The 27,025-nt window shown below is 44.0% G+C and overlaps 2 protein-coding genes across 3 annotated transcripts in view; one reads left to right on the top strand and one right to left on the bottom strand.

The window, feature by feature from the left end:
- LOC100973024 (putative GED domain-containing protein DNM1P46) lies at nucleotides 1-13,816 on the bottom strand. The gene is given in 5 exon segments (XM_063596512.1): nucleotides 1-484; nucleotides 1,296-1,500; nucleotides 7,259-7,309; nucleotides 7,311-7,584; nucleotides 13,692-13,816. Coding segments are annotated over 5 exon segments (921 nt in total). The 3' UTR covers nucleotides 1-218.
- Nucleotides 6,934-27,025, top strand: part of TARS3 (threonyl-tRNA synthetase 3) — an 88,800-nt gene continuing 68,708 nt past the window's right edge. Inside the window, exons 1-3 of one of the 2 annotated variants that reach the window (XM_063596960.1) lie at nucleotides 6,950-7,313; nucleotides 8,484-8,734; nucleotides 25,687-26,651. In XM_063596960.1, the coding sequence (XP_063453030.1) occupies nucleotides 26,355-26,651 (297 nt within the window). In that variant the 5' untranslated portion in view covers nucleotides 6,950-7,313; nucleotides 8,484-8,734; nucleotides 25,687-26,354. Of the gene's footprint in view, nucleotides 7,314-8,483; nucleotides 26,652-27,025 lie in introns of both variants that reach the window. The other variant, XM_034939527.3, reaches the window with a different exon arrangement.

Genomic DNA, 27,025 nt, shown 5'->3' with positions numbered 1-27,025 from the left:
CGTACAGGTTGGACAGCAGCTCTGAGAAGATGAACTCCTTGGTCTGCCTGCTCTGCCGACTCCTCCAGGAGTGTCTTCTCGTTCCCACGCAAGTGTAGGTTGGACAGCAGCTCTGAGAAGATGAACTCCTTGGTCTGCCTGCTCTGCCGACTCCTACACGAGTGTCTTCTGGTTCCCACGCTAGTACAGGTTGGACAGCAGCTCTGAGAAGCAGTATCTCATCGCGCCGCTGTGCTTGCTCTGCCGACTCCTCCAGGAGTGTCTTCTGGTTCCCACGCGAGTCTCGTCGCGCCGCTGTGCCTGCTCTGCCGACTCCTCCACGAGTGTCTTCTGGTTCCCACGCGAGTGCAGGTTGGACAGCAGCTCTGAGAAGCAGCGTCTCGTCGCGCCGCTGTGCCTGGTCTGCCGACTCCTCCATGAGTGTCTTCTCGTTCCCACGCGAGTGCAGGTTGGAGACCAGCTCTGAGAAGATGAACTCCTTGGTCTTCCTGCTCTGCCGACTCCTCCAGGAGTGTCTTCTTGTTCCTACGCGAGTACAGCTTGGACGGCAGCTCTGAGAAGATGAACTCTTTGGTCTGAGAGTGGGCAAAGAAGGAAGGAGTTTGGGTCCTGATGCCTGTGCTGTCCTGGCCTCCCGCTGGCCCCTGCTGGGACTGTGTGCTGGAGCTGAAGCCCTGAGTATGGCTTTTCACATTCGGCTTCTACACAGCTTAAACTCAAAGATCTGCCTCCCCGTTGCCCTTTTCTCACTCAGATAGGGACATTGTGGTCCAGAGGAAAGGTCGCCTGTGCAAGTCACAGATCTGGGAGGGCACCCTGGACCTATCATGCTACCAGGACACCTGTCTACCCAGGTTTTTCAAAATTTTTTTGGAGAAAGGATCTTACTCTGTCCCTAGGCTGGAGTATAGAGGGCAAGATCAATGCTCACTGCATCCTCAACCTCTTGGGCTCAAAGTGATCCTCTAATGTCAGCCTGTTGAGTAGCTAGGACTATAGGCATGTGCCACCACCAAGCCCAGCTATTTTTAAAGTTTTTGTGTAGAGGCCAGGTCTCACTATGTTGCCCAGGCTGGTCTCAAACTCCTGGGTTCAAGGTATCCTCCCGCCTTGGCCTCCCAAAGTGCTGGGATTACAGGCATGGACCACTGTCCTCAGTCCCATGTTATATTTCTATGAGACAGCTCTGGTCTGGACCATGCCTCCCTCCCTGGACCTGGTCCCATAGGGCTGGTCAGCATCTCCCCCAGGCCAACATGGCCACCTGCATCCCCAGTGCCACAGGAGCCGCCTACCCCCATGAGGCGGTGCATGCACGTTGTAGATCATGATGTGCATGATGGTCTTGGGCTTCGCACCAACCATGAGGTTCCACACGGTCTTGTTGACAATGGCCATGTAGGACTCCACCAGGTTCTGGGTGGTTTCCATTTGCCGCTCCATCTGTGGGTCCATGGAGTGCATGAAGCTGTGGGAGCCATTCTCCTCAGCCTTGCTGTCCTGTCACGGAGAACGCAAGGGCATCAGGGTGGCCAGGCCATGCAGCCAGGCTCCAGCAATCCCTAGGTTCTCAGTCCCTCCAAGCGTACCTGGAACATTGAAGCACAGAGAGAAGCAACTGGCCTGAACACACACCCAGCTCCCCACATGCCCTAGATGGTCAGGCCTCTGCCTCTCAGGACCCCAGACTCCCCTGATTCAAGTCCCGTCTTAGTTCTGATTCTAGTGCCCAGAATTTGCCTCAAGTTACCAATCCAGAAATTGGAAAAGAACATCTCTAGGTCCCTTGCTTGAAGACCTGGCCAGAGCTTGTGCCAGGCTGCAGATGCCTGGCAGGAGGCAAGAAAAGGGCATACTCACTTTCCCCTTGTCCTGGGAGGCCCACGCACCAACATTGCCACCGCCGCTGCCACCAGGGAACACAGCAAAGTAGACACACACAGAGAGGAAAACGGGAAGGGTTGAGTGAACCTGGGACACTGCACCACAACTTTTTTTTTTTTTTTTTTTTTTTTTTTGAGACGGAGTCTCGCTCTGTCGCCCAGGCTGGAGTGCAGTGGCGCGATCTCGGCTCACTGCAAGCTCCGCCTCCTGGGTTCACGCCATTCTCCTGCCTCAGCCTCCCGAGTAGCTGGGACTACAGGCGACCGCTACCACACCTGGCTAATTTTTTATATTTTTAGTAGAGACGGGGTTTCACCGTGTTAGCCAGGATGGTCTCGATCTCCTGACCTCGTGATCCGCCCGCCTCGGCCTCACAAAGTGCTGGGATTACAGGCGTGAGCCACCGCGCCCGGCCTGCACCCCAACTTTAATGTGTTGTTGAATTCAATTAGCTAATACTTTGTTGAGGATTTTTGCATCAATATTCATCAGTGACACTGGCCTGTAGTTTTCTTTTTTGGATGTATCTTTAGTTTTGGTATCAGGGAAATATTAGCCTTGTAGAATGAGTTTGGAAGTATTCCCTCCTTCTCTATTTTTGGAATCGTTTGGGTAAGGTTGGTATTAGTTCTTCTTTAAATGTTTGCTAGAATTCAGCAGTGAATCATCAGGTCCCAGGCTTTTCTTTGCTGAGAGACTTTTCATTACCACTTGGATCCCATTGTTTGTTATTGGTGTGTTCTGGTTTTGGATTTCATCGCGGTTCAGTCTTGGTGTCTGGATGTGTCCGGAAATGTATCCCTTTTTAGTACGTTTTCCTATTTGTTTGCATATAGTTGCTGATAATAGCCACTAGTGATCCTTTGAGTTTTTGTGGTATCAGTTGTCATGTTTCCTTTTGTTTGTCAATGGTGTTTATCTTTTTAAAAAACCTTTTTTTTTTTTTTTTTTTTTTTTTTTTTGAGATGGAGTCTTGCTCTGTCGCCCAGGCTGGAGTGCAATGGCATAGTCTTGGCTCACTGCAACCTCTGTCTCCCAGGTTCAAGTGATTCTCCTGCCTCTGCCTCCTGAGTACCTGGGATTACAGGCGCGTACCACCACCCCAGGTAATTTTTCTATTTTTAGTAGAGACATGGTTTCACCATGTTGATCAGGCTGGTCTTGAACTCCTGACCTCATAAGGTACCCACTTCAGCCCCGCAAAGTGCTGGAATTACAGGCGTGAGAATCTGTGCCCAGCCCACATTTTGTTTTTAAATTTTACTTATTTACTTGTTTTTTTCTTTTGCAGACAGGGTCTTATTCTGTTGCCCAGGCTGGAGTGCAGTGGTGCAATAATGGCTCACCATAACCTTGAACACTTAAACTCAAGAGATCCTCCCACCTCAGCCTCATGAGTAGCTGGGACTACAAGCCTGCACCACCACACCTGGCTAATTTTTCTAGTTTTTGTAGAGAAAGGGTTTTGCTATGTTACCTAGGCTGGTCTTGAACTCCTGGCCTCAAGCAATCCTCCTGCCTTGGCCTCCCAAAGTGCCAGGATTACAGGCATGAGCCACCATGCTGGGCCTATATATACATTTTCTTTTCCAAGTTATATATTCTGTATGCATCCTTCTAGAATTTGTTTTTCTCACAATATTATATTGCTAAAGTTCTTATTGTTGTTTATCACTGGCGTTCATTCTTTTTGACTGCTTGTGAAATCACCAGAAGATAGAGATCCTGAGATCTCTTAAGAACTGCTGCTGGGAGTATACACTGGTATGATCACTTTGGAAAACAATTTGGCTCCATCTCATAAGGTTCAATATTCACACTCCTCCCAGCCCAGCAATTCTACTCTACATGCAAGAGAAATTCTTGCCTATATAAAACAGGGGATGTGGACAAGGAATGTTCCTAACAGCTCTGTTCAAAATAGCAAAAACCTATTGCCCATCAACTGGAGAGTAGGTGACTAAATTGTGCTTTTTATTCCCTTTGATTTCCTGTAGTCTTACGATGCAAGTGGCTTTCCCATGGCTAGCTTGGGGAGGGGGATACTCTTGGCAACTGAGTCTGTGGTGGCAGTCCTGCTTAGCCCTAGGGCAATCGGTGCTGACCAAAACAAGAGTAAACAGAACAAGGTGCCCCATTGAGCCAATGCCTTGGGTCCCTGGAGGTACAGTCTTGTATCTGTAGGAAACAGCCATCATACACATCAGTCTTTTCAAATGCTCTGTCACTGGGCTGAGTCCAAAGGACATTGTCCTTTAAAACATTACAAAGTTTACTGAGGCTACCATTTATCGAGCAGTTATCATGTGCCTGATCATGTACTAGTGTACTAATTGCATGCATTATTTTATTATTTTATTTATTTACTTATTCATTTATTTGAGATAGGTTCTCTCTCTGTTTCCCGGGCTGGAGTGCAGTGGTGCAATCACAGCTCACTGCAGCCTCAAGCTCCTGGGCTCAAGTGGTCTCACCTCAGCCTCTCGAGTAGCTGGACTGTAGGCCTAGGCCACCAAGTCCAGCTAATTTTTAAAAAAACATTTTCATAGAAATGTGGTCTGGCTTTGTTGCCCAGGCTAGTCTCAAACTCCTGGCTTCAAGCGATCCTCCTCCTTCAGCCTTATTATTGCATTTAATCTTCACCATCACCCTGTAAGAGTGCCTGGGGGTAGGTGCTCCACACAGTAGCAATGTAGCAACCTCCACTCATAGGTGACAATGAGACTCAGTGTAGTCAAGCAACTTCTCAAAGGTCACACAGCTGGAGGGTGGCTGAGCCAGGATGAAGACCTAGGACTCGAAAGCTGGTGCACCAGTAAATGAGAAAATCTCTGGGGGTTCAGGATCGCTTCCTCCCAAGAAATCTTTCTCCAAAGGTTCTAAAAACAATGACAGATCCATCTTTCATAAAGCAAACAAAACTAGCAGCCCCTTCATTTTAGAGGGGGGAGGGGGATAAAGATTAGCTAAGCTCCAGGGCATCCCATTTTAATCCTACACATTTATCAGGCAACTGCCAGCACAGCACCCCAAAGCTAAAGAACCATGCACAGCTGTCTCTGTGGGGCATGGCGTGTCCATGGACATAAAGATTTTCCAATGTGTGTTTACAGGCCAGTGGCATCATCCTCAGTCACAGGTTAAACGGCAGCTAGGCCTGGCCTGCTAGGCACCACCGTGAGAATCTGCTGAGCTTTCCATCTAGCTTATCTGTTGTTTGCAATGAAAGACGCCCTGAAAAGAAGGGGTGTGGGTGGGAAGAGTTCTGATTTGAGGTCCCTGGATCCGGCATGATCTCCTTCCCCAGTTGCAGGAATCAGAGGACTCCATCTGTAAACACAGGCTCAAGCTATGTCCCCCAACCCCCTCTTTCAACCAGGTGCCACCCTCTGCTTCTCTTCCATAGACAGCCTAGGCTGCCAGCATTCCCTTAGGATCTGTGCCCTCGGGCCTGGCTTAATTTTTTCCTCTCCAAAGAGCCATCTATAGGGCCAGAAGCCAGCAAAGCCTAACTCATTACTGGACGGCAGTTCCTCTGCCATTCACTGATTCCTACCTTACCCTGGGGTTTTATGTTTCTTGTCTCAACACTAACATTTCTCATTCCTCCACAAGTTGAATTGCGCACTCCAGCCAACTGAAGCATGCTCTTCTTGACACAGTTAGCTCTCGGCACATGGTCGGTGCTAAAAAAAAAATGAGCATTATGTCAATTTCATTGATCAACAAAAGTGATGCCTCCACTGCAAAGTCCAGTTGATAGTGCCTGGGCCTCTGAGCTCAAGAACCTTCTAGACAAAGCGCTCTGAGCTGAAACATGAGCATGCACACATATGCATCTCTCTCGGTCTCATGAGATAATCTGGATACTTGGTTGTTATACTTGAGCATTTTCCTACCTCATTAATGCACGTGTAGCCAACACAATAATTATCATAGCGAATAACGGCTAAAGCTGAGGACTTTCCTGAGCCAGGCAGTGGCTTTAAAAACTTTAATGTTTTCACATAGACTCTCATTGAATAATTTCTGTTTTTCAGATCAAGAAACTGAGACTTACTATCACATTTGGGATTAAGTTTAAAAAAAAAAGGAAACTGAGGCTTAAAGTTGTCTAGTATTTCACAGCCAGCAAATGGCTAAGTTGGAACTTGAACCCAGGCAGTAGAGCCCCAGGATCCTGTGCCTTTACCCATTACCTAGTGTTGGCTACACAAAACTAGTGTGTACACAACTTCAACTATAGTTTAAGCTATAGTTTAAGTGGGTGACATATTTTTCAGTACACTTTATGTAGGTGACTTTCAGTTTGGGGGTATTCTACTTATGCAATCTATTGAGCTGGATATTAACTGAGAACAAATAGAAACTAATGAACTCTGAAAAACATAAAACATGAGCAACATGATGTCACCGCAAAACACAAAACAGCCCACAGCCTTCTTGTGACTGCATTTTGCTGACAGTCCACGACCTAATAATCAACCTGAACTCAGCAGTGCTCTGTTCCCTTGGGAGACACACACACACACACTCTACAGTTGGTGGTTGTGCCGCCCTGAGCCTCCAGTAGGCGAGTGTGAGGAATGCAGGGACTAGATGGGTCGGGCAGAAAGGTGCTGGGTCAAGGGGAGGAGGGGGCAGCCCGGAGCGCGCGCACGCTCTGGACTCGTGCAACCGCCAAAACGGGTGCGCGCCGGGTTGAGGGGTGACAGGGAAGGTGGCAGGGTTGGGGCAGCCCTTTCCCAGGCGGTAGCGGGGACGGTGGTGCTGTTGTCCCTTTTTTTTTTTTTGGGACGGAGTCTCGCTGGGTCCCCCAGGCTGGGGTGCAATGGCGCGATCTCGGCTCACTGCAAGCTCCGCCTCCCGGGTTCACGCCATCCTCCTGCCTCAGCCTCCCGAGTAGCTGGGACTACAGGCGCCGCCACCGCGCCCGGCTAATTTTTTGTATTTTTAGTAGAGACGGGGTTTCACCGTGTTAGCCGGGATGGTCTCGATCTCCTGACCTCGTGATCCGCCCGCCTCGGCCTCCCAAAGTGCTGGGATTACAGGCGCGAGCCCCCGCGCCCGGCCGCTGTTGCCCTTTGAAGCTGCGGCTTGACAGGAGCCGCCCCTCCTGTCGGTGGCGTCGGTTACAAAGGGAGCAGCCCCCGAGGCCGCCACACAGCTCCCCGCCGAGGCCTCGGTGCCCCTTCCCATCTTCCATCCGCGCTCCCACCAAGGCTGAGGCGGCGGGGAGAGGCGAAGACGCGAGGGCTCGGCCGGGCGGTCCCGCCGGGTGGTCGCAGCCATGACAGCGGCGCCCCTCCCGCCGGAGATGAGGGGAAGATGTCCCTGTCAGGGTTAAGGCCAAGCTGAAGTTGCCGGCGTCTACCTTCCACAAGAACCAGGAGCCGCAGCCGCGGCTCGCGCTCCACTGCCACATAACGGTGAGGCGCCCGGCGGCGGCCTCGCAGGGCAGGGCGGGGGCGGAGATGGGGGAGTCTCGGGACCAACGGCAGCCTAACGGGTAGAGGCCCCGGGTCCCCGCCCCTTTCTCCCTCAACGGGCCCCGCCCCCGGGACTGCGCGAGGCTTGGGTGGGAGGAGGCGGAGGGCGCGTCTCTCCGGCTCCTGGCGCGGGGCTGACTTGGGGGCTGCTGGCCCCTCTTGGCCGCCGTCGCTACGCACCGAGGTGGGAGCCCGCCGCGGCCGGAGCCGTCTTGGGACTCATGGTCGCCCTCAGTCAGCGGGACCGCGACAGGGCGGGGCAGGGCGCTCCAGCGTTGTTTGAGCCCAGGCGCGGAAGGGAAAAGGCCTCTAAGATGCTCGGGTTTTTTGCCCGGGCGCGGGGGCGCACGCCTGTAATCCCAGCACTTTGGGAGGCCGAGGCGGGCGGATCTCCTGAGGTCAGGAGTTCGAGACCAGCGTGGCCAACATGGTGAAACCGCGTTTCTACTAAAAACTACAAAAATTAGCCGGGCGTGGTGGCAGGCGCCTTAATCCCAGCTACTTGGGAGGCAGAGGCAGGAGAATCGTTTGAACCCGGGAGGCGGAGGTTGCAGTGAGCCCAGATTAAGCCACTGCACTCAAACCTGGGGGACAAGAGCGAGACTTCTCTCAAAAAAAAAAAAAAAAAGTTTTTTTTTCTTTGTTTTTTTGAGACGGTCTCACTCTGTCGCCCAGGCTGGAGTGCAGTGGCGGGATCTCGGCTCACTGCAGCCTATGTCTCTTGACAGTCCACGGGTTAAAGCGATTCTCCTGCCTCAGCCTCCCCAGTAGCTGGATTACAGGCCCCGCCACCAAGGCTGGCTAACTTTTGTGTTTTTAGTAGAGAAGGGGTTTCACCGTGTTGGCCAGGCTAGTCTCGAACTCCTGACCTCAAATGACCCACCTCTGCCTCCCAAAGTGCTGGGATTCCAGGCGTGAGCCACCGCACCGGGACCCAAGGCCCTTAAGTTTTAAGGCCTCATTCTTCAGTCAGGTTTTCCCTGTTCCCGCGTGTTCGGCCAATTTTTTGTTGTTGTTGTTTTGTTTTTGTTTTTGAGTCAATTTTCCAGACATCTTTAATTAGCAATATGTTTAAATAGTTACAAGTCTTTCCTTCTTTTCTTGTGACAGTTTGAGTTGAATTTCTATCATTTGCGACCTGTCACTGTAAGGCACAAACATGATCACGCAAGATGCGATAGTAGATTTAAGCCAGTTGTTTTTAAGTTCGTGTTTAAGGAGAAACTAACCATGAAAACGGACTCGTTGACGGAGGAAAAGTTGGAATGCAGCCTCTGGTGCTGTTTGAGCGATCCCTCTCCCCGGGGCCTGGCCGCGCGCTGCTGTGTTCTGGAAGGGCTCATTGTACAGTCAAGGTGGAGGTAAGAGTCCCGTACAGGTGTCTGCCCGCTTTTCCTTTCAGGCTTCTGTGTCAGCTGTTTTTCCCCTGTAGGATGCGTCCCTGACCTCCACCCCTTAACCCTACCCAATTTGTCTTTACATGTCTGACCATCAAGGCTCTCCTAGGTCATATTCAGTTCATGCTGATATTTTCCCTTCCTCCCCTCTTTGGTCCTCACTATTTTTGCTTTGGTCATGTTATGCTATATTCTGTAGGCCTTTTTAATTTTTTTTATGGTGGCAGGGGAAAATATTTTATAATTATGCTTTGTGCTTTTTATCTTCCAGTCAGTAAATGCTTGGTAAATATTTGTTTTATTGAGTATATAACCCTATTCTAGCTATATCGTGCTTGAACAGAAATCTTAACTGCCTTGAAAGTTAACTGCTAAGAATTTGTCAAAAGTGCAGAGCTACATCAAGAACTTGTCATGGATAGTAAGGTCTCTAAGGGCTTGATGGAATTCTGTAAATTGATTTCATATGAAAGAGAGTGTAAGAAGTGAAAATGTAAAGCATGACTGGAGAACCAGAGAGATAAAGCAAGGGTCCCTTTCTCCAGATCCTTTGTAACAGTATTATGTGATCTCTTTTAGAAATCACTCTGAAAGATAATGCCAACTCGGAACCTGGGAAACCATCCAGTGGGTTTCTGCAGGTTAGGTGGTTCAATTCCTCATCAGCACCTTTGTTTTCTCTGCCTCAGTTTGCTTACAATGATGTTCTCAGTAGCTGTAATTGCTGTCTGTCTTTGAATGCTTAAGCATTTTTTTTTAGCTCACAGCGGTATATGTGCATTTTTATTTAACCAAGTGTTAGAATTTTTACTCTGCTGTTGTGGGCTCTGGGTTAGCTACTTTGGTTGTTTAGTTGTAAAATGATTAGCAGGGAAAACCGTGTGTGTTTGTGTTTGTGTGTGTGTGTGTGTTTTAAGTTTCTTTTGTTGTCAGAGCACTTAGAATTTTATTTTATATGGTAATTCTGTCAGTTTACTTTCTTCTCCACCCCACATTTATTGAACAGCAAAGTGTGAAAGTAACGTGTCCCATAAGCAGCCTTCAGAAGAATTACAACTGCTGTATATCTGAACTTTTTCTTTTCTTTTCTTATAAGACGGATTCTCACTCTGACACCCAGGCTGGAGTGCAGTGGCACGATCTGGTCTCACTGCAACCTCCGCCACCCAGGTTCAAGCGATTCTCTTGCCTCAGCCTCCTGAGTAGCTGGGATTACAGGCACCTGCCACCCCACCTGGCTAAGTTTTGTGGTTTTAGTAGAGACGGGGTTCACCATCTTGGCCAGGCTGGTTTTGAACTCCTGACCTCAGGTGATCTGTCTGCCTCGGCCTCTCAAAGTGCTGGGATTACAGATGTAAGCCCCCACACCCGGCCTTTTTTTCTTCTAGGTACCAGCTTTTATTTATCAGTTTGGTAAAAATGTTAGAAAATGGGCATTCTCACAGTTGTGGCAGAAAGTATAATTATCTTTGACTTTCTAGAAAGCAGTTTGGCTTTCTAGAAACTTGCCTAACCTCTCCCCATTTAGGCAAGATGAATTCTGACTATCCCAAGGTAGCCAACCTTGCCCCTGTGATTCCAATCTCCCAGAAAGAGAGGTCTAGTCTCAGAGAAAACCCAGATTTTCTTGGCTTAGCCCACCTTGACAGCTAATCACTGGAAATGGGGTGGGCTGGTAAAGTCCTTTGGTTAGGTTTTGTGTCAAGAGAGGGAGGTGGAAAGATGGGAGGGAGGTAGCAAAACTGGCCTCAGTGGAACTCTGTAAGCTAATATGGAATGGCAAAGGGATGTTTCTTCCCAGGAAGAAATTCTAGGGAAGGAAGGAAAGTGGAGGGGAAGGCAGCAGTTCTCAAAGTTTTGGAATCAGGACTCCTTCATACTCTTAAAAATATATTGAGGGCCCAAGGAGCTTTGGTTTATGTAGGTTATATCTATTGGTATTTATCACTAGAAATTAAATCAGAAATATTTAAACTATTCCTTAAAAGCTCACCACATATTGTTATAAATGCTTTTATGAAAACATTTCTAAACCAAAAGTAGCAGTCTTACATTTTTTGCAAATTTCTTTGATGTTTGGTATGTCATTTTCATCTGCATTCAATTTATTGTGTGATATTTGCTTTAAAAAATGTGAACAATGTCCAATCTTATACAGATAGCCATTTTAGATCATTGTGGAGATATATATTTTTTTTTTAATTTTTTTTGAGATGGGGTCTTGCTCTGTTGCCCAGGCTGGAATGCAGCGGTGTGATCACAGCTCACTGCAGCCTTAGTCTCCGGGGACTCAGGTGATCCTCCCACCTCAGCCTCCAGAGTAGTTGGGACTACAGGTGTGTATCACCACACCTGGCTAATTTTTTGTATCTTTTTGTAGAGACAGGGTTTTGCCATGTTGCCTAGGCTTCTTTTTTGATACTCCATCAAAACTTGGTTTTTCTTGAACTTTGGATCTTTTACCCTTGCATGATATTACAACATCATGCATTGGTCATTTAGAAAATAATGGTTCAAGATCTTCTACATGTTGATACGTTTGATTATACAATATCAAAATACATTCATCAATATCACCATCAATCTCATCAGAATACTTTTGGAAAGCTATGGTGGATATAAGTTTTCTAAAACTAATTTTTTGTTCAAAAGCTTGAATTTTATTATTAGCAATTTTATTATTGAATTTTATTATGGCCTGTCTGTTGTTTTTCTTGAAATGACAGAATCTCATTTTTTTGAGAAAATGTCTCCCAAAAACCCAAGTTGAAATAACATTGTTTGTCAGTCATCCTTTCAAGTAAAAATGGTATTCCATTAAAGTGGTTAATTCACTTCACGACTTAGTCACACGAGGGTTTTTTCTCAGGCAGTCTGTAGAAATGCTCATGTGTACTTCCAGTTTCATCACTTGAAATATTAAAAAGACATATTCAAGGATAAAAATGTAGTAAAATTTTCACTGATTCATCATAGACATTCTTTTTATTTTTGAGACAGGGCCTTCTTCTGTCACCCAGGCTGGAGTGCAGTAGCATGATCACAGCTCACTGTAGCCTCCACCTTCTGGGCTCAATCAATCCTCCTGCCTCAGCCTTCCAAGTAGCTGGGACTACAGGCATACAACCACCATGTCCAGCTAAATTTTGTATTTTTTGTAAAGATAGGGTTTCACCATGTTGGCCAGGCTGGTCTCAAACTCCTGACCTCAGGTGATCCACCTGCCTCCACCTCCCAAAGTGCTGGGGTCACAGGCGTGGGACACCATGCCCAGCCTGCCCTTCCTTTTTAAACCTTTCCTGTGCATAGTGAAGAATACCATGACTAGTTTGGTGTTACTGCCTTTGTTTGTGCTAAAGTACCAGCATTTTTACCCACTATTGTATTTGCACCCTTAAAGCAAATGTCACCATGTTAGTGTTCCTGTTAAAATAGTTTGGACCTGGGCGTCTGAGGGCCCCACTTTGGGAACTGTTGAAATAGGTAGTTAAACCTACTATATATCATATCTTTTCATCTACAAGATTTTTAAAAACATGATTTCAGTTCATTTATTTTTATAATTTTTAAAATATGGTTTTGAGGGGTTTCAGTCCAGAATAACAACACGTATTTTATTTTGCTTATGCTGAAGTTTACTAGACAAATACTAACCTAATAGAATGAGGTCCTAAATCTAGTTGCAGTTTCTTTAGCCAAAAAAAAAAACAAAAAAACCCAAAACTAAACACATAAAAATGGTCCATAGGGTGTATTCCCAATGCATGTTGAAGAATTTGAAGAAGAAAATGCAATACTCAGTAAGTGGTGTTCTTTATGAATAGGATTAATTCTGAAGAGTTTCTTTTAGCCTGTAAAGAGATTTGGGACATAGTAAGAGAGGAATGAGAAGAATGAGAATAGTAAAATAAACCATTATTGAAGAGATATACTGTTAATAATGTCCTCCTTCCATAAAACTTGTTTTTCTTTTTTCTTTTTTTGGGGGGGTGGACAGAGTCTTTCTCTGTCACCAGGCTGGAGTGCAGTGGTGCAATCTCAGGTCACTGCAACCTCTGCTTCCCTGGTTCAAGTGATTCCCCTGTGTCAGCCTCCTGAGTAGCTGGGACTACAGGCGCATGCCATCACGCCCCGCTAATTTTTTTTTATTTTAGTAGAGACAGGGTTTCTTGATCAAGACAGGATGGTCTTGATCTCCTGACCTCGTGATCCACCCACCTCGGCCTCCCAGAATGCTGGGATTACAGGCATGAGCCATCACGCCCGGCCAACTTGTTTTTCTTAAAAGAACCTTTGGTAAATAATTGGTTTCTGTGGCTTCAGCTATAATTCAGATTACAGTTTTCAAAGCAGTGTTTCCTAAAGTTTGTGCGAAATTGTTTTCCATGACTTGAACCTAGTTGTTGTGAAGCTAATATATAATAATAATGGCTTCTCCCCAATTTATAATAGGAAACAGTAGAAAGTAACAGAGTAAATGTCTGTTAGTGGTAAAAGCACATAATGCTTAGTTCATTAGCTTTTTTAAAAAAATCACATGTAATTGTGTTCCAAAAATACATGTATAGCAATGGCATTTCTTGGTATTACTTGGTTTGTGTGATAGAATAAAATATTAGAATTTTATGGTGTTTGAATTAGTTATCTATTGCACTGTAACAAATTTAGCAGCTTAAAACAACAAACATTATCTCACAGTTTCTGTGGGTCAGGATTCTGTGCAGTTTACCTTGGGTTCACTTGCTTGGCCTCTCACCAGGCAGTGAAGGTGTTGGTGGCGGCTATGATCATCCCAAGGCAGGATAGGGAGGGAATCCATCTCCAGGCTCACTCACGTATATGTTGGCAGGATTTATCTCACAGGCTGTTGTACTGGGCCTCTGTTTCTAGATGACTATTGGTCAGAGGGCTTTTACAATACCTTGTCACGTGGGCCTCTCCATAGGGCACCTCATCACATGGCAACTGGCTTCCATCAGAGGGAGCAATGGAAAGAGCAGGAGAAGGGTGACCAAGGCAGGCATCGTTTTGTCCTTGTAGCCTCATCTCAGAAGTGATATTATTACTTCTGTTGCATTCTCTTTGTTAGAAGTGAGTCACTAGGTCCAGAGGTGGGAATTTTACAAGGGTGTGAATGCCAGGAGGTGAGGGTGATTGGGGCCATTTAGAGGCTGCCTACCAGTGCTGAAGAAAATTATTGACTTCTATGAGCTGTAGTAGCAGACAGTAGTAGCTGTAGTATGAGATGGGTAGAGTCACACCAGAACTAGTGCGAGGGAATTGCCTTTTCTTTCAAGGGTCTGTAAGTCTGCAGTAAAAGTCAAAGGTATTTAAATAGAAAGTTTTGTTTTTGTTTTTAGTATATAAAGAAGTATAACTTTCCATGTTGCAAAAATTTTAAAAACCTTTATTATAAAACTCATAAGCAACCATAAGCTTATGAAACTCATAAGCAATCAATAGTAAAATATAGAAAAGAAAAAAAATTAAAGTCTCTCATAATTTTTCTACCTAATATAATCACTGTTGACATGATGGCTATTTTCTACCAGTATATATTTTTTATTTGCTAGTAAAATACATAACCCTTATACATATTTTTAAATAGTTGAGGTCATATTCTCTATAGTTTTATATTCTTTTAAAAAGCATTTACTAGGCTGGGCATGGTGGGTCACATCTGTAATCCCAGCACTTTGGGAGGCCGAGGCAGGCGGATCATGAGGTCAGAAGATCGAAACCATCCTGGCTAACACGGTGAAACCCCATCTCTACTAAAAATATAAAAATTAGCCGGGCATGGTGGCTGGTGCACCTGTAGTCCCAGCTACTCGGGAGATTGAGGCAGGAGAATGGTGTGAACCTGGGAGACGGAGCTTGCAGTGAGCCGAGATCATGCCACTGCACTCCAGCCTGGGGGACAGAGTGAGACTCCATCTCTAAAAAAATTAAAAATTAGAAATTAAAAAAAAGCATTTACCGTATTTTCCCATGATGTCATAATCTTTATAGAAAAATAACAATCATTATTTTAAGTTGACATAATTGTTTACCTAAAAATATCCAAAGGAACCAACTGAAAACAATTTTTAAGGTTGCTGGTTAAAAGCCCCATTACTGAAAAATCAATAGCCTACCCCAATATTAGCTATAATCACATAGGAGATATAGTGATAAAGTATTTTTTCAAGTATTTCAGCAAAAATTAAATACCTAGGAATAAACTTAGATGTGCAGGACTTTTATCAAGAACATGACAAAATTTTGCTGAGTGGAATGAAAGATTTGCATTCTATGTTCCTGGATGAGCAGATTTCATGTTATAAATATGTTAATTATCACCGTGTCTTCATATTAATTTGTAAATGTAATTTCTGCTGGGCACAGTGGCTCACACTAGTAATCCCAAAAGTTTGGGAAGCTGAGGCGGGTAGATGACAATTAGCTGGGTGTGGTGGCACACACTTGTAGTCTCAACTACTCAGGAGGCTGAGGTGGGAGGGTCGCTTGAGCCTTGGAAACAAAGATTGCAGTGATCTGAGATCATGCCTCTGAACTCCAGCCTAGGTGACAGAGTGAGACCCTGTCTTAAAAAAAAAAACCCCAGCAGATTTATTTTTGGAACTTGAAAAAATGACTCTAAAGTTTGTGTAGAAGAGTAAATAATAAAAAATAATAAAGAATAGACTTGTTCAACCAGATATTAAATAAAATATTGTGGAATAGCCCTGGGCCAGACAGATAAAGGCAATAGAAGTTTAGAACCAGAGTCATGCTAATGAGAATTTTATAAGACAAAGGTGGTATTTTAACTTAATAGGGAAAAGATAGATTATTCTGTAAATAGTCTTAGCAGAACTGACCATCTGAGGAAGTTTGAGTCTTAACTCCAATTTTTGTCAAAATAAGTTATAGTTGGTTTAAACGCATATATTCTTAAGAAATGAAGAACAGGGATTTGAAGATATTTTAAGAGTTAAGGCTGAGGCTGGGCACAGTGGTTCATGCCTGTAATCCCAGCACTTTGCGAGGCCAAGGTGGAAGGATTGCTTGAGCCCAGGAGTTTGAGATCAGCCTGGGCAACATGGCAAGACCCCCTCTTCTCTCTCTGTCTCTCTCTCTAGTTATAGATATACATATACATATACCAAAAAAAGAGTTAAGTTTTATATGGAGAGCCATGAAGATAAGAGGTAAAAATTAATTAAAAGCTAGATGGACATATGTTTACATCTCCAGCAAGGGGGTTGATGGGAAAGAATGATAGACATAGCTCCGTTATTGCTACCTCCTTTTAGGAAGTTGCTTCTGAACATCTAAAGATAACAGTTTTATAATAGCAAAAATGAGTTATTTTTTACTGTCTAAAACATTACATAAACATGTTCATAAAGTTAAATGAAGTAGGATATAAAATTGGGCCTAGTGTTTATAAAAGTAAATATATTTACATGAAGGAGAAAACTCACCTCCCACTCTTACAGCCTCTGCCAGTTTACCATAGCTAGTTTCTTGAGCAGATAATCTATATGTCTTCAGCTTTTTTCATTGAATTCATTATAATCTGGATTCTGCCTTCATCATTGCACTAAAATTTATCTCCTAGTTGCCAAATCCAGTGTCTCCTCTCTTAGTCCCCAAGTTGACCCCTCTGCAGTATTTTGATACTGTTGATTGTTCCCTTGTTGAAACATTCCTCCATTCTTAATGTCCACCAATAAATAGTTGGTTAAATACAAATTATAGTGTATAGTTTTATAATATTCTGTTGTAGACCAAAAAATGCAGCCAGTCCTTCCATAAGCATGTGCAAACTTCTAAGATATATTAAGTAAAAAAGTAAGGCATAAAATACTGTGTATAATCTGGCCCCTTTAGTATACAGTGTAAAAAAATCCATATCTGTGCTTGTTTATACTTACTTTTTTCTCCCCTGGTGGATACAGCAAACTGTGAATAGTAGAACCCAATTTAAAAAAACACTGAGTGGCTTCTGTGCCAGGCCCTGTGATAATTGAGTATAAAAGACAAAAAAGGCATGTCCCTATCCTCTGGGAAGGGACATGATAATCTAATGGGACTTCCATCAGATTCCTTTCTTCTGTTTTGATCTTATCACCCTGCCTTGGTCTCCTCCAATCTCTTCTTCCTTGGCCTACTTCTTTCTTCTCTTCTCATTCTGTGCTTTCTCTGAGTAATCTTTGACTCCTATTACTGAAGTCATGACCTGTGTTCCAGGGATTCCTAAATTCGCATTCACCTCTAGAGTTTCAAACTCATATATCTGTCTGTATATCATATATGTTAGGGAATCTCACTTGGAGTGCCATGGGTGTTCAAAATGATGACATTTACATTTTCATGTATCCACCTCCTAGCACTCTATCAGCCCCATCATGTGTTCCCTCAGTAATTCTCCTTGTCATTGTGAGTGGGACAAAATGATATAATCAAACTAGTCACCCATGCCTAAACCTGGGAACTGTCTTAGCGTTCTTTTATATGCTACTGTTCTCTGACCTCCCCAAACTAGTAAATTTCTAAGACCTGCCCTTCTGAATGTCTCTTACTATTTTCCCTGTGATCTCAGCTTCTTCTTCCCATCCTTCAAATGCTTTGTATGTGTGTATCATGAGGGAAGGGAATAAAATTGAAATTTGTGGAAAATGTACTAACTTGTGTTTCTTGTTGCTTGATATGACTCCGCTACCCTGCTGCCTCTCTCCCCCAGCACTCCTGTAGCCACTTCTGTGCCAGAGGTCAGAGTGTCCAGGTCTGTGTCCAGATCACCCCGCCTCATCTTCATTATGTAGTTAGCACAAACAGCGTATTGGGTGCATAACAAATCCACACTGGGGCTTCGAGCTTCCTTTTAAGCATGAGGATTTTTGGTGGATCCAAATTTACTGTTCAACTTTCCTTGTTTCCACTTGCTTCATTGCTCATTTTGGGAAGGCTTATTCTTTGCTTTGTTAACCCATTCTAATCCTGTGTCTTCTTTCCTTGTCCTTTGTAAACCTGCTTCTTTCTCTTCATCTCTTTTCTTGATCAGAGACACCCAGGAAATTGTTCCTGACCAAGTGAAGTGAGTGCCTTATTAGATCCCATTTGAGTCACCTTATACATTGAAAATCATTTTAAACAACGAAAACCATACTTGTGCACATAGTTTACCTTACTTGCTTAAAGTAAATATGCTTACAACACAATTTGGACTTAAATTTGGAAATTTACAGTTATTCTTTGCAGTTTCCTAGTGAATTATTATTTTTTAGACAGCCACTTACAAGCCAACTAAGTATCCAGTGTTTTCACAGGTTTCAGTTAATCTTTACCATTCTGGGAAAGTTTTCATTTCTTTGTTTTACAGATGGGGAGACTCAAACTCAGGGAATTAGATACGATATCCAAGGTCATCTAGATTCCCAGGCTCTGTCTGCTAGATCACATTTGCTTATGTACTTTTAACTGACTATGACTGGAATGTATAATTTTATAATCCATGTGTAGCAACACTGCCTATGTGTTTTTTTTCTTTTTCTTTTTGGTAGCCTCATTAATGCATTAATGTTCTCTTGTCTGAAGTTGTAAGTTTCTAAGAAAACAAGGTAGCAATGAGAAATTGGACAATGTCTGGAACTTCTTCCTGTGCCTTAATTGTTGTCATTCTGCTAGGTATCAGTTGTAGTGATTGTACACCCAAGCCATAGTAACTTTCTTAAACTAGAGGCTCCTGAAAATATTTTGAAGAGTATTTTTTTTAACTGTAAGCTGCAATTGAGCAGTAACAAATATTTTTATTTCCTGCTGGATTGATTACAGTAGTCATAACATTATTGGTGTCTTCTAAGGGCTCTTTAACATGCTTATTTACTGAAATGTGTTTTGTAGCTTTGTCAGCAATTGAAGTGGTTGATATGTGAACTCTGCAGATTATATAACCTTCCTAAGCACCTGCATGTTGGGTAACAGTTACAATATAGTAGAAAAGGATACTGAGAGAATGGGGGCAGGCCTACCTTCAATGGAGTGGGGAGGTGGCACTAAGCTAAAACTGCCAGGATGAAAAGAAGTCAGACATTAAGAGTGGACAGAGGATATTATCAAGGCAAGACACCGAATGTGTAAAATCCCAGAGGCAGGAGAGAGGGATGTTTCTGAGGATCTGAGAGCTCCATGAACCAGCACAGGGGTTTGCCGGGTTTGGGGTCATGGTATAATCTAAGAGAGGCCATCAGAGGCTCGATCTTGCGGCCTGGTAGGTCCTGATAAAGAATCTGGATTTTACTTTATTTGCAGTAGAAAGCTCCTGATGGTTTTACCCAGGGGAGTAAACATAATCTTACGGATGTTTTAAGAAGCTTATGTTTGAGGCAAACATTTTATCCTTTGCTTTAACATTTGTTCTCTCTCCTTCTATAATTTTTTTTCTGAACCATTTGAACATGAGTTACATACATCATAACTAAATACTTTGGCTTATTTTTACGAAGGATGGAGATCTCATATAGCTTTAGAACAATTATCAACTTCATAAATTTACATGAACAATACTTTTATCTAATGTACCATCTGTATTCCAATTTTGTCAGTTTGTCTAATAGTGTTCTTTGTAGCAATTTTACCCCTTCCAGGATCCAATCTGGAGTAAGGTATTGCATTTAATCATCATGACTTTAGTACCATTTAATCTGGAGCATTCCAGATTTTGTCTTTCATTATATAAACATTTTTGAAGAATTCAGTTTCTCCCCTCCACCGTTAAAAACAAATGTTCCTCATTTTGTGTTTATGTGCTGTTTCCTTGTGATTAGATTGGGGTTATGTATTCTTGGTATAAATTCTGTACAGGGGTGTTATACCTTCTTTAGAATATCACATCTGGAGGTACATAAAGTCCACCTGTTCCTCATAGGTGATGTTCATTTTGATCACCTGATCAAGATATTGCATGATTTCTCCATGGTATAATTACTTTTTGTTTTCTCCCTTGCAACTGGTTAACAGCCTGTGGGGGAACATTTTATGTCCATGCCAGTATCCTGCTGCTTTTCAGCACTGCCCCCTAGATTGAGCATGATGATTCTTGTCTGATCCAGTCCTTACTATGAAGGTGGCAAAGTGATGGTTTTCTAATTTCCCATTTACCTGTGTTTGCCATTTAGTCCATGGCATAGACTATAAACTGAGCTCTGGCTTCTCTCCCATTTTTTTCTATTATTGGTTGGACTTGTGAGTTCCCATATTTTTTAATGGTTTACAATTCATTACTTAATTATTTTTGAAGTTCAATTGGTTTGGCTGGTGGGATCCCTTCAAGCTGGTTCCTGTGCCCTTGTATCATGTTCCCATCATTTTTGTGGAGAGCGCTTTGTTAATTTCCAGCAAAACAAAGTGCTCTAGGCTTATCTTGAACTTACATGTCTGATATCATTTGGATATTTGTCCCCTCCAAATCTCATGTTGAAATTTCACCCCCAGTGTTGCAGGTGGGGCCTAGTGGGAGGTGTCTGGTTCATGAGGACAGATCCCTTATGAATGGCTCGGTGCCGTCCTCGACAGATCCCTTATGAATGGCTCGGTGCCGTCCTTGACAGATCCCTTATGAATGGCTCGGTGCCGTCCTCGACAGATCCCTTATGAATGGCTCAGTGCCGTCCTCGACAGATCCCTTATGAATGGCTCGGTGCCGTCCTCGACAGATCCCTTATGAATGACTTGGTGCTGTCCTCACAGTAATGACTGAGTTCTCACTCTTAGCACCTGTGAGAACTAATTATTTAAAAGAGCCTAGCATCTCTCCCCTCTCTCTTGCTTCTGCTTTCCTGTCATGTGACCTTTGTACATGTGGGCTCCCCTTTGCCTTCTGCCATGAGTGGAAGATTCCTGAAACCCTCACCAGATGCAGATGCTGGCACCATGCTTCTTGTACAGCCTGCAGAAGTGTGAGCCAAATATACCTCTTTTCTTTGTAAATTATCCAGCCTCAGGTATTTCCTTGTAGCAACATAAATGGACTAAGTCAATGTCCCAGCTCTGGAATAGGCCTTTCTGCCAGGAGCCCTTTAATGAGGAAAGGTATTAGAGGTCGGGACCTTTATCTCTTGGTTATCTACTTGTAGATAACCAAATTCATTGTTTTCTAGTTTATTTTCTGTTTCTTTTTGTGATGATAAGCAGATATATGCATGTTTTCATTTTCTCTTTTTTCTTATACAACATGTAACATACTACATGTGTACATTACTGTTTTGTTTTGTTTTTTTTTTTTTTGACGGAGTCTCACTCTGTTGCCAGGCTGGAGTGCAGTGGCGTGATCTTGGCTCACTTCAACCTCCACCTCCCTGGTTCAAGAGATTCTCCTGCCTCAGTCTCCTGCATAGCTGGGACTATAGGCATGCACCACCACGCCCAGCTAATTTTTGTATTTTTAGCAGAGACAGGGTTTCACCATGTTGGCCAGGATGGTCTCAATCTCTTGACCTTGTGATCTGCCTGCCTTGGCCTCTCAAAGTGCTGGGATTACTTGCGTGAGCCACCGTGCCCAGCCTGAACATTACTCTTTTTTGCTTCATAAAATCTCCTGGAAATCGTTCCATATCAGTTCAGAGATCCTCTTAATTATTTTTTTAACAGCTTCATAGTGCTCCATTTTTTGTGTGTACTATAGCTTATTGAACCAATCTCCTATGAGGTACTTTACAATCACAACTCTTCCATTGAATTTGTGTGCATATGCATTTTTGCATTCTTGTATCTTCAGAATAAATTTCTAGAAGTGGGATTGCTGGGTTGAAAAAGAAATGTATATTTAGTGTTATTAGAACTTTGTCATTGCTTTATTTTGCTGTCATTTTTCTCAATTTTTCAATTGAGAATTTATTTCCATTCTTTTGTTTTTATCAATATAGGTGTTAGAGTTATGATTTTTTTCTGATTACTGATCTGTGTATTGCATAGATTTGTAGTATTTTCATTATCACTATTTTAAAGAAAGTCTGTACTTTCCTTTTTCATTTCTCCTTTCAATAAAGAGATGCTTAAGAGTTTTAAAATTTCCATGTGAAAAGGCTTTTTGTTGTTGTTTTATTTTTAATTTCTAATTTTATTGCATTGGGGGCTGAGAGTGTTGTACCTAATATTTCTACTTTATGAAACCTACTGAGGTCTTTCTTGAGCTCTACAAATGATTAATTTATATGAAGAATCTATACATTTGTTTAAGACGAAGGTGCATCTTCCATTTTCAGGGTATAGTTTATATAGATAGATATTTATATATACATATTGATAATGTGAATATATTCAAAATATCTACTTTTTAATTATATTGTTTGGGTCTTTTACATCCTTACTTTTTTGTGGGGGCACTTGAATGTACTCAGAGAGTGGTTTGTTATTTTCCTTTTTTTTTTTTGAGATGGAGTTTTGCTCTTGTTGCCCAAGCTGGAGTGCGATGGCATGATCTCAGCTCACCACAACCTCCACCTTCTAGGTTCAAGCAATTCTCCTGCCTCAGCCTCCCAAGTAGCTGGGATTACAGGCATGCACCACCACACCCAGCTAATTTTTTGTATTTTTAGTAGAGACGGGACTTCTCTATGTTGGTCAGGCTGGTCTCGAACTTCTGACCTCAGGTGATCTGCCCACCTCGGCATCCCAAAGTGCTGGGATTACAGGCATGAGCCACCACACCCAGCCTTGTTATTTTCCTCTTATTAGTGTGTTTCTCTTTCTCCTTTAGTTTCCTGTAGTTTTTTTCAAATTACAGGTGTATAGATATTCATAATTGCTATATTTTCATTGTGGAATGTGGCACTTAACATTACAAAATGTCCTTCTTTGTCTTATTTAATGCTTTTTGGCTTGAATAATTTTTTAGTATATGTCTCAAATATTGCATGGGACATATTTATATAAACATTATTTTTTGTTTATCTGAAGTTCAAATGTAAATGTGCACTGTGTATTTTATCTGGCAATCCTAAATACAGAAAAGTCCTAGAAACAAAGACTGCTGCCAGGACCCACATTTTGTGATTTAAATTACAATTCCCATTAAAATGGACTAGGCCACCTTGGAGAAATGATAGATTCCTTGAATATAAGATGAGCCTGGAACATTTTATCAAACCAAAAATCAAGGAAGCAATTAAATTCTCAGGAGTCAACTTAAAGAAGCTTCTGCTCCACAAGAGTGCAGAACCATCTGTAAATCATGGCCAAATTTTACCTTCCTCAGTCAACTGGTCATATAAAACTTTTCATGAGGCCACAGGAGTTGTGATCATCCGGGTGACTTGTTTATGCCAAAAACTCGTACATAATCTGTTTGAGCCTGATCTGGCATACACCTCTTTTATTTAATGATAGGATGCTGCTGTATATACCCAACCTTATGGCTTGATGGGTCAAATGACATTCAATTCATGGAGGGAAACTTGGGTAGCATGGTAATTTGATGGTCCCTGATGAAGCACTCAATCTCTACTATGGCCCAGTAGCAAACCAGAAGCTGCTTCTCAAAAGCAGAATAGTTAATCCCAACACTTTGGGAGGCAAAGGTGGGAAGATCACTTGAGGACAGGAGTTCAAGACCAGCCTGGGCAATGTAGCAAGACCCCATCACTACAAAAATTTTTTTAATTAGCTGGGCATGGTGGTATGCACCTGTAGTCCCAGTTACTCAGGAGGCTGAGGTGGGAGGGTTGCTTGAGCCCAGCAGGTCAAGGTTGCAATGAGCCAAGATCTTACCACTGCACTCTAGGTTGGGTAACTCTTATCTGCCACAGACATTTCAAGCACCATCAGATCTGTTGTTCATGTGGCCCACATAGAAAAGTAGCTTGCATAGCAGCATTACCTGTTTCAGAATCTTGTTAGGTTCTCAGTCTTACTTAACACTGGCAGTCTTGAGTTACATAGTAATTGGTTTAGAAAAATAATGTCCAAATGAGGTATATGTTGCCTCCAAAGAGGCATCTCTAAATGCTCTGAACTACTTAATGCCTAGAAGTTTCACTGAGATGACAGCCCTCTGAATTTTTACATTTGGGGATATATTTCCTTCTCTCCGACCTCCACATGCCTTATCAAGGTGACTATAGTATTTGCTATTTCCTGCTCATCAGGGAAAATCAGCATGCTGTCATCAATGATAGGACACCAGCATGATATCCTATGGAATACAGCAGCAATCAAAGTCCTTGTGGACTAGATTATCACATAAAACTAAAGAGTTTATATTGTCTTGAGGTGATACCCTGTGAAGGTGTATTGCCAGCCTTGTCAGCTGAAATAAAATGGTGCTCGATAGCCCTTAACTAATAGATATAAAGAAAGAAGTATTAGCCAGCTCAATAGGTGCATATCAGGTGCTAGGGGTTATGCTGATTTACTCCAACAATGAAATCATATCTGGAAGAGCAGCTGCAACTGGAATCACCATCTAATTAAATTTATATTAATCTACTATAATTCTCTAACATCCATTTGTCTTCTACATAGGCTAAATGTAAATGGGATGGTAAGGTAAGGTAAATGGGGTGTGATGAGAATCTCCACCCCTGCATCTTTCAAGTTCTTGAGGGCAACAGTAATCTGTGCAATTCCTTCAGGAATGCAGTATTACTTTTGATTTATTATTTTTGTATGTTGATAAAGTTCTAGTGGTTTCTGCTTGGCCTTTCCTACCAGAATAACAGCCTTATGTCTGAGGGTCAGGGAAACACTGTAGGGATTCTGCCAGTTTGGAGTATATCTATTCAAACTCTGCATTCTGGAACTGACGAAATAACTACAATGTGAGTTTGGAAACCCAATGGGCTCACTGGGTATTGTGTGATCCTAGCTAAAACCTGGAAATAACCCAAATTTTCCATCAACAAATGAATAAACAAATTATGGTATATCCATACAATGGAATACTACTCAGAAAAAAAGAAATAACAATAGATACACACAAACATAGGTAAATATCAAAATTATTGTGCCGACTGAAAGTAGCTAAACAAAAGGAGGACATACGGTGTGGTTCCATGTGTAGAAAATCAAGAAAATGCAAACTAACCTATAGTGACAGGAAGCAGACTGGTGGTTGCCTAGGTATTGGGAATGGAGACCCAAGAGAGACAAATTCCAGAGGGTCCCGAGGAAATTCTGGGGTGGCTTAAGTGGGTCCATGACATTCAGTGATGTGTTGGTCATGACAGAATGGCAGAAGCAGAAACTCCATGGCAGTGGATTGAGAAATGATGAATAATGAGGAGTCAGTGGGTCCTATGTAACTGTATCCAGAGGCTTCCTGAGGAAGGACTAAAAAAGATACAGTGATATTGGTTAGCAACATACTTCATGGAGTCTCCTCCTGGGTGCTGTTTGGGATTCCACTTAGCTTAATCCAATGAGCTTGTCCCCTCCGCTCCTTCTCCTGCACTGATTCTGCTCCTGGAGTGGAATTTACCTGCTTTTCCTCCTTGCTAACATCTCCCAACCTTTATTTTCCAGAGCAAAATGAACCTTTTCCCCTTTCTCAAAATTTTCTCCCTTTCTCAAACCACACCAGTCCAAGCTAAGCTCTTCCACTTCAGGACTCTTAGGGCATTATTACCTGTATCACATTATATGACATGCTCAATTAAATTCTGCCAAAGTTGAAAAGTACCAGTGTTAAGTGTGTAGAAACTGGCATCAGACTATCTGAGTTTGATTCCCCCTTTGTCATGTAGTGGCTGTGTGACCTTAGTCAAGTAACACAGTCTCACTGTGCTTCAATTTCTCCAGCTATAAGCGGATATAACAGTATCTCCTGTTATGAAGATTAAAGGAGTTACTACTATTACAGAGTTTAGAACAGTGTTTGTCACATCCTAAGCCCTAAGAATAGTGATAAAAATCAATTTCTGTTCCTGCTCCAGGAAGTTTCACGCTCATGGTTAAGAGGGATACAAAGATATATGTGGCATTTGCCCTAGACTCAAGGAGCCAGTAATTTCGTGCTGGTCGGATTTAGATTTCACAGCGATTTTCTATATTCCCTGGCCCAGAGGCCTCAGTACTTGGGCAACTTTGGCACGAAAGGCCAGAAAGTCCGTTTATAATGAATGGCCACTTTTTAGAACCTGTTTGCAAGGCAAAAGAATGGTGACTGCCAGAATTCAAGAGGAAGAAAGGGTGAAGCCTTTTTGGAGAACGCAGATGATGGCCTTTTTGCAAGGTTTTGGAAGATTTTCGTTTCAACGGACTAAAAACTACTGCCAACAGCCTCTAGACAGGCCTCGAAAGGCAGGGGAGGCCCTTCAGACCCCATTTCCCCACTGCCCCTGACCCTAAGGTGGGCCTGGCCTCAGGCCCCGCCCCGCCCCGCCCCTGCAGGGTATCTGGCCTAGGCCCCGCCCCTCCCCGCCCAGCGCCCCGCCCCTGCAACGTGTAGGCCTCGGCTCCATCGCGGCCCCACGGCTCCGGCCCCGCCCCATCGCCCCGCCCCTCCCGGGAGCCCTGTCTTCTGCCCTGCGCTGAGTGTCCGCGTCGCCCTCGCCGCAGTCGCGGGCAGCCCGCTCGGCGTCGGTGCCTGAGGGAGGCCGCGATGGCGGCCGAGGCCCTGGCGGCGGAGGCCGTGGCGTCGCGCCTGGAGCGGCAGGAGGAGGACATCCGCTGGCTGTGGTCGGAGGTCGAGCGCCTGAGGGACGAGCAGCTGAACGCGCCCTACAGCTGCCAGGCGGAGGGGCCGTGCCTCACGCGGGAGGTGGCGCAGCTCCGGGCCGAGAACTGCGACCTGCGCCACCGCCTGTGCAGCCTGCGGCTGTGCCTCGCCGAGGAGCGGAGCCGCCAGGCCACGCTGGAGAGCGCGGAGCTAGAGGCGGCGCAGGAGGCCGGCGCACAGGTAACCGGGCGGTGGGGACACTGGAGAGGACGCGGGCGGGGCGGGCCGAGACGGTGCGCACCGAAAGGTTTTCACCTGCGGGGGCAGGTGCGGGGGCGCCCCGGGGGAGTGCCCTCCCAGTGCCCTGCGGCTGGCCCGCCCTGCCCTGCTCGGTGGTCCCGTGTGGCCTGGGGAGCCGCCGGGTTTCCAGCAGTCGCCAGACTTAACCAAATGCTGTTGATTTCTCAATTCGTCCATTAAAGAGCCTGCCACGCATCTTTTTCAGTAGCAGAAATAGTGTTTTCATTTGTTTGAAAAAATGCTGGAGTGTTTAAAACTCATTATTCTTTCCTTGGTCAGAAAGACTAACAGCTGCGTATGTAAACTCTCATTCC

Source organism: Pan paniscus, chromosome 16, assembly GCF_029289425.2.
Source record: "Pan paniscus chromosome 16, NHGRI_mPanPan1-v2.0_pri, whole genome shotgun sequence".
Lineage (NCBI taxonomy): Eukaryota > Metazoa > Chordata > Mammalia > Primates > Hominidae > Pan > Pan paniscus.
Note: the sequence above shows the minus strand (reverse complement) of the source record. Positions and strands in the feature narration are given on the sequence as shown.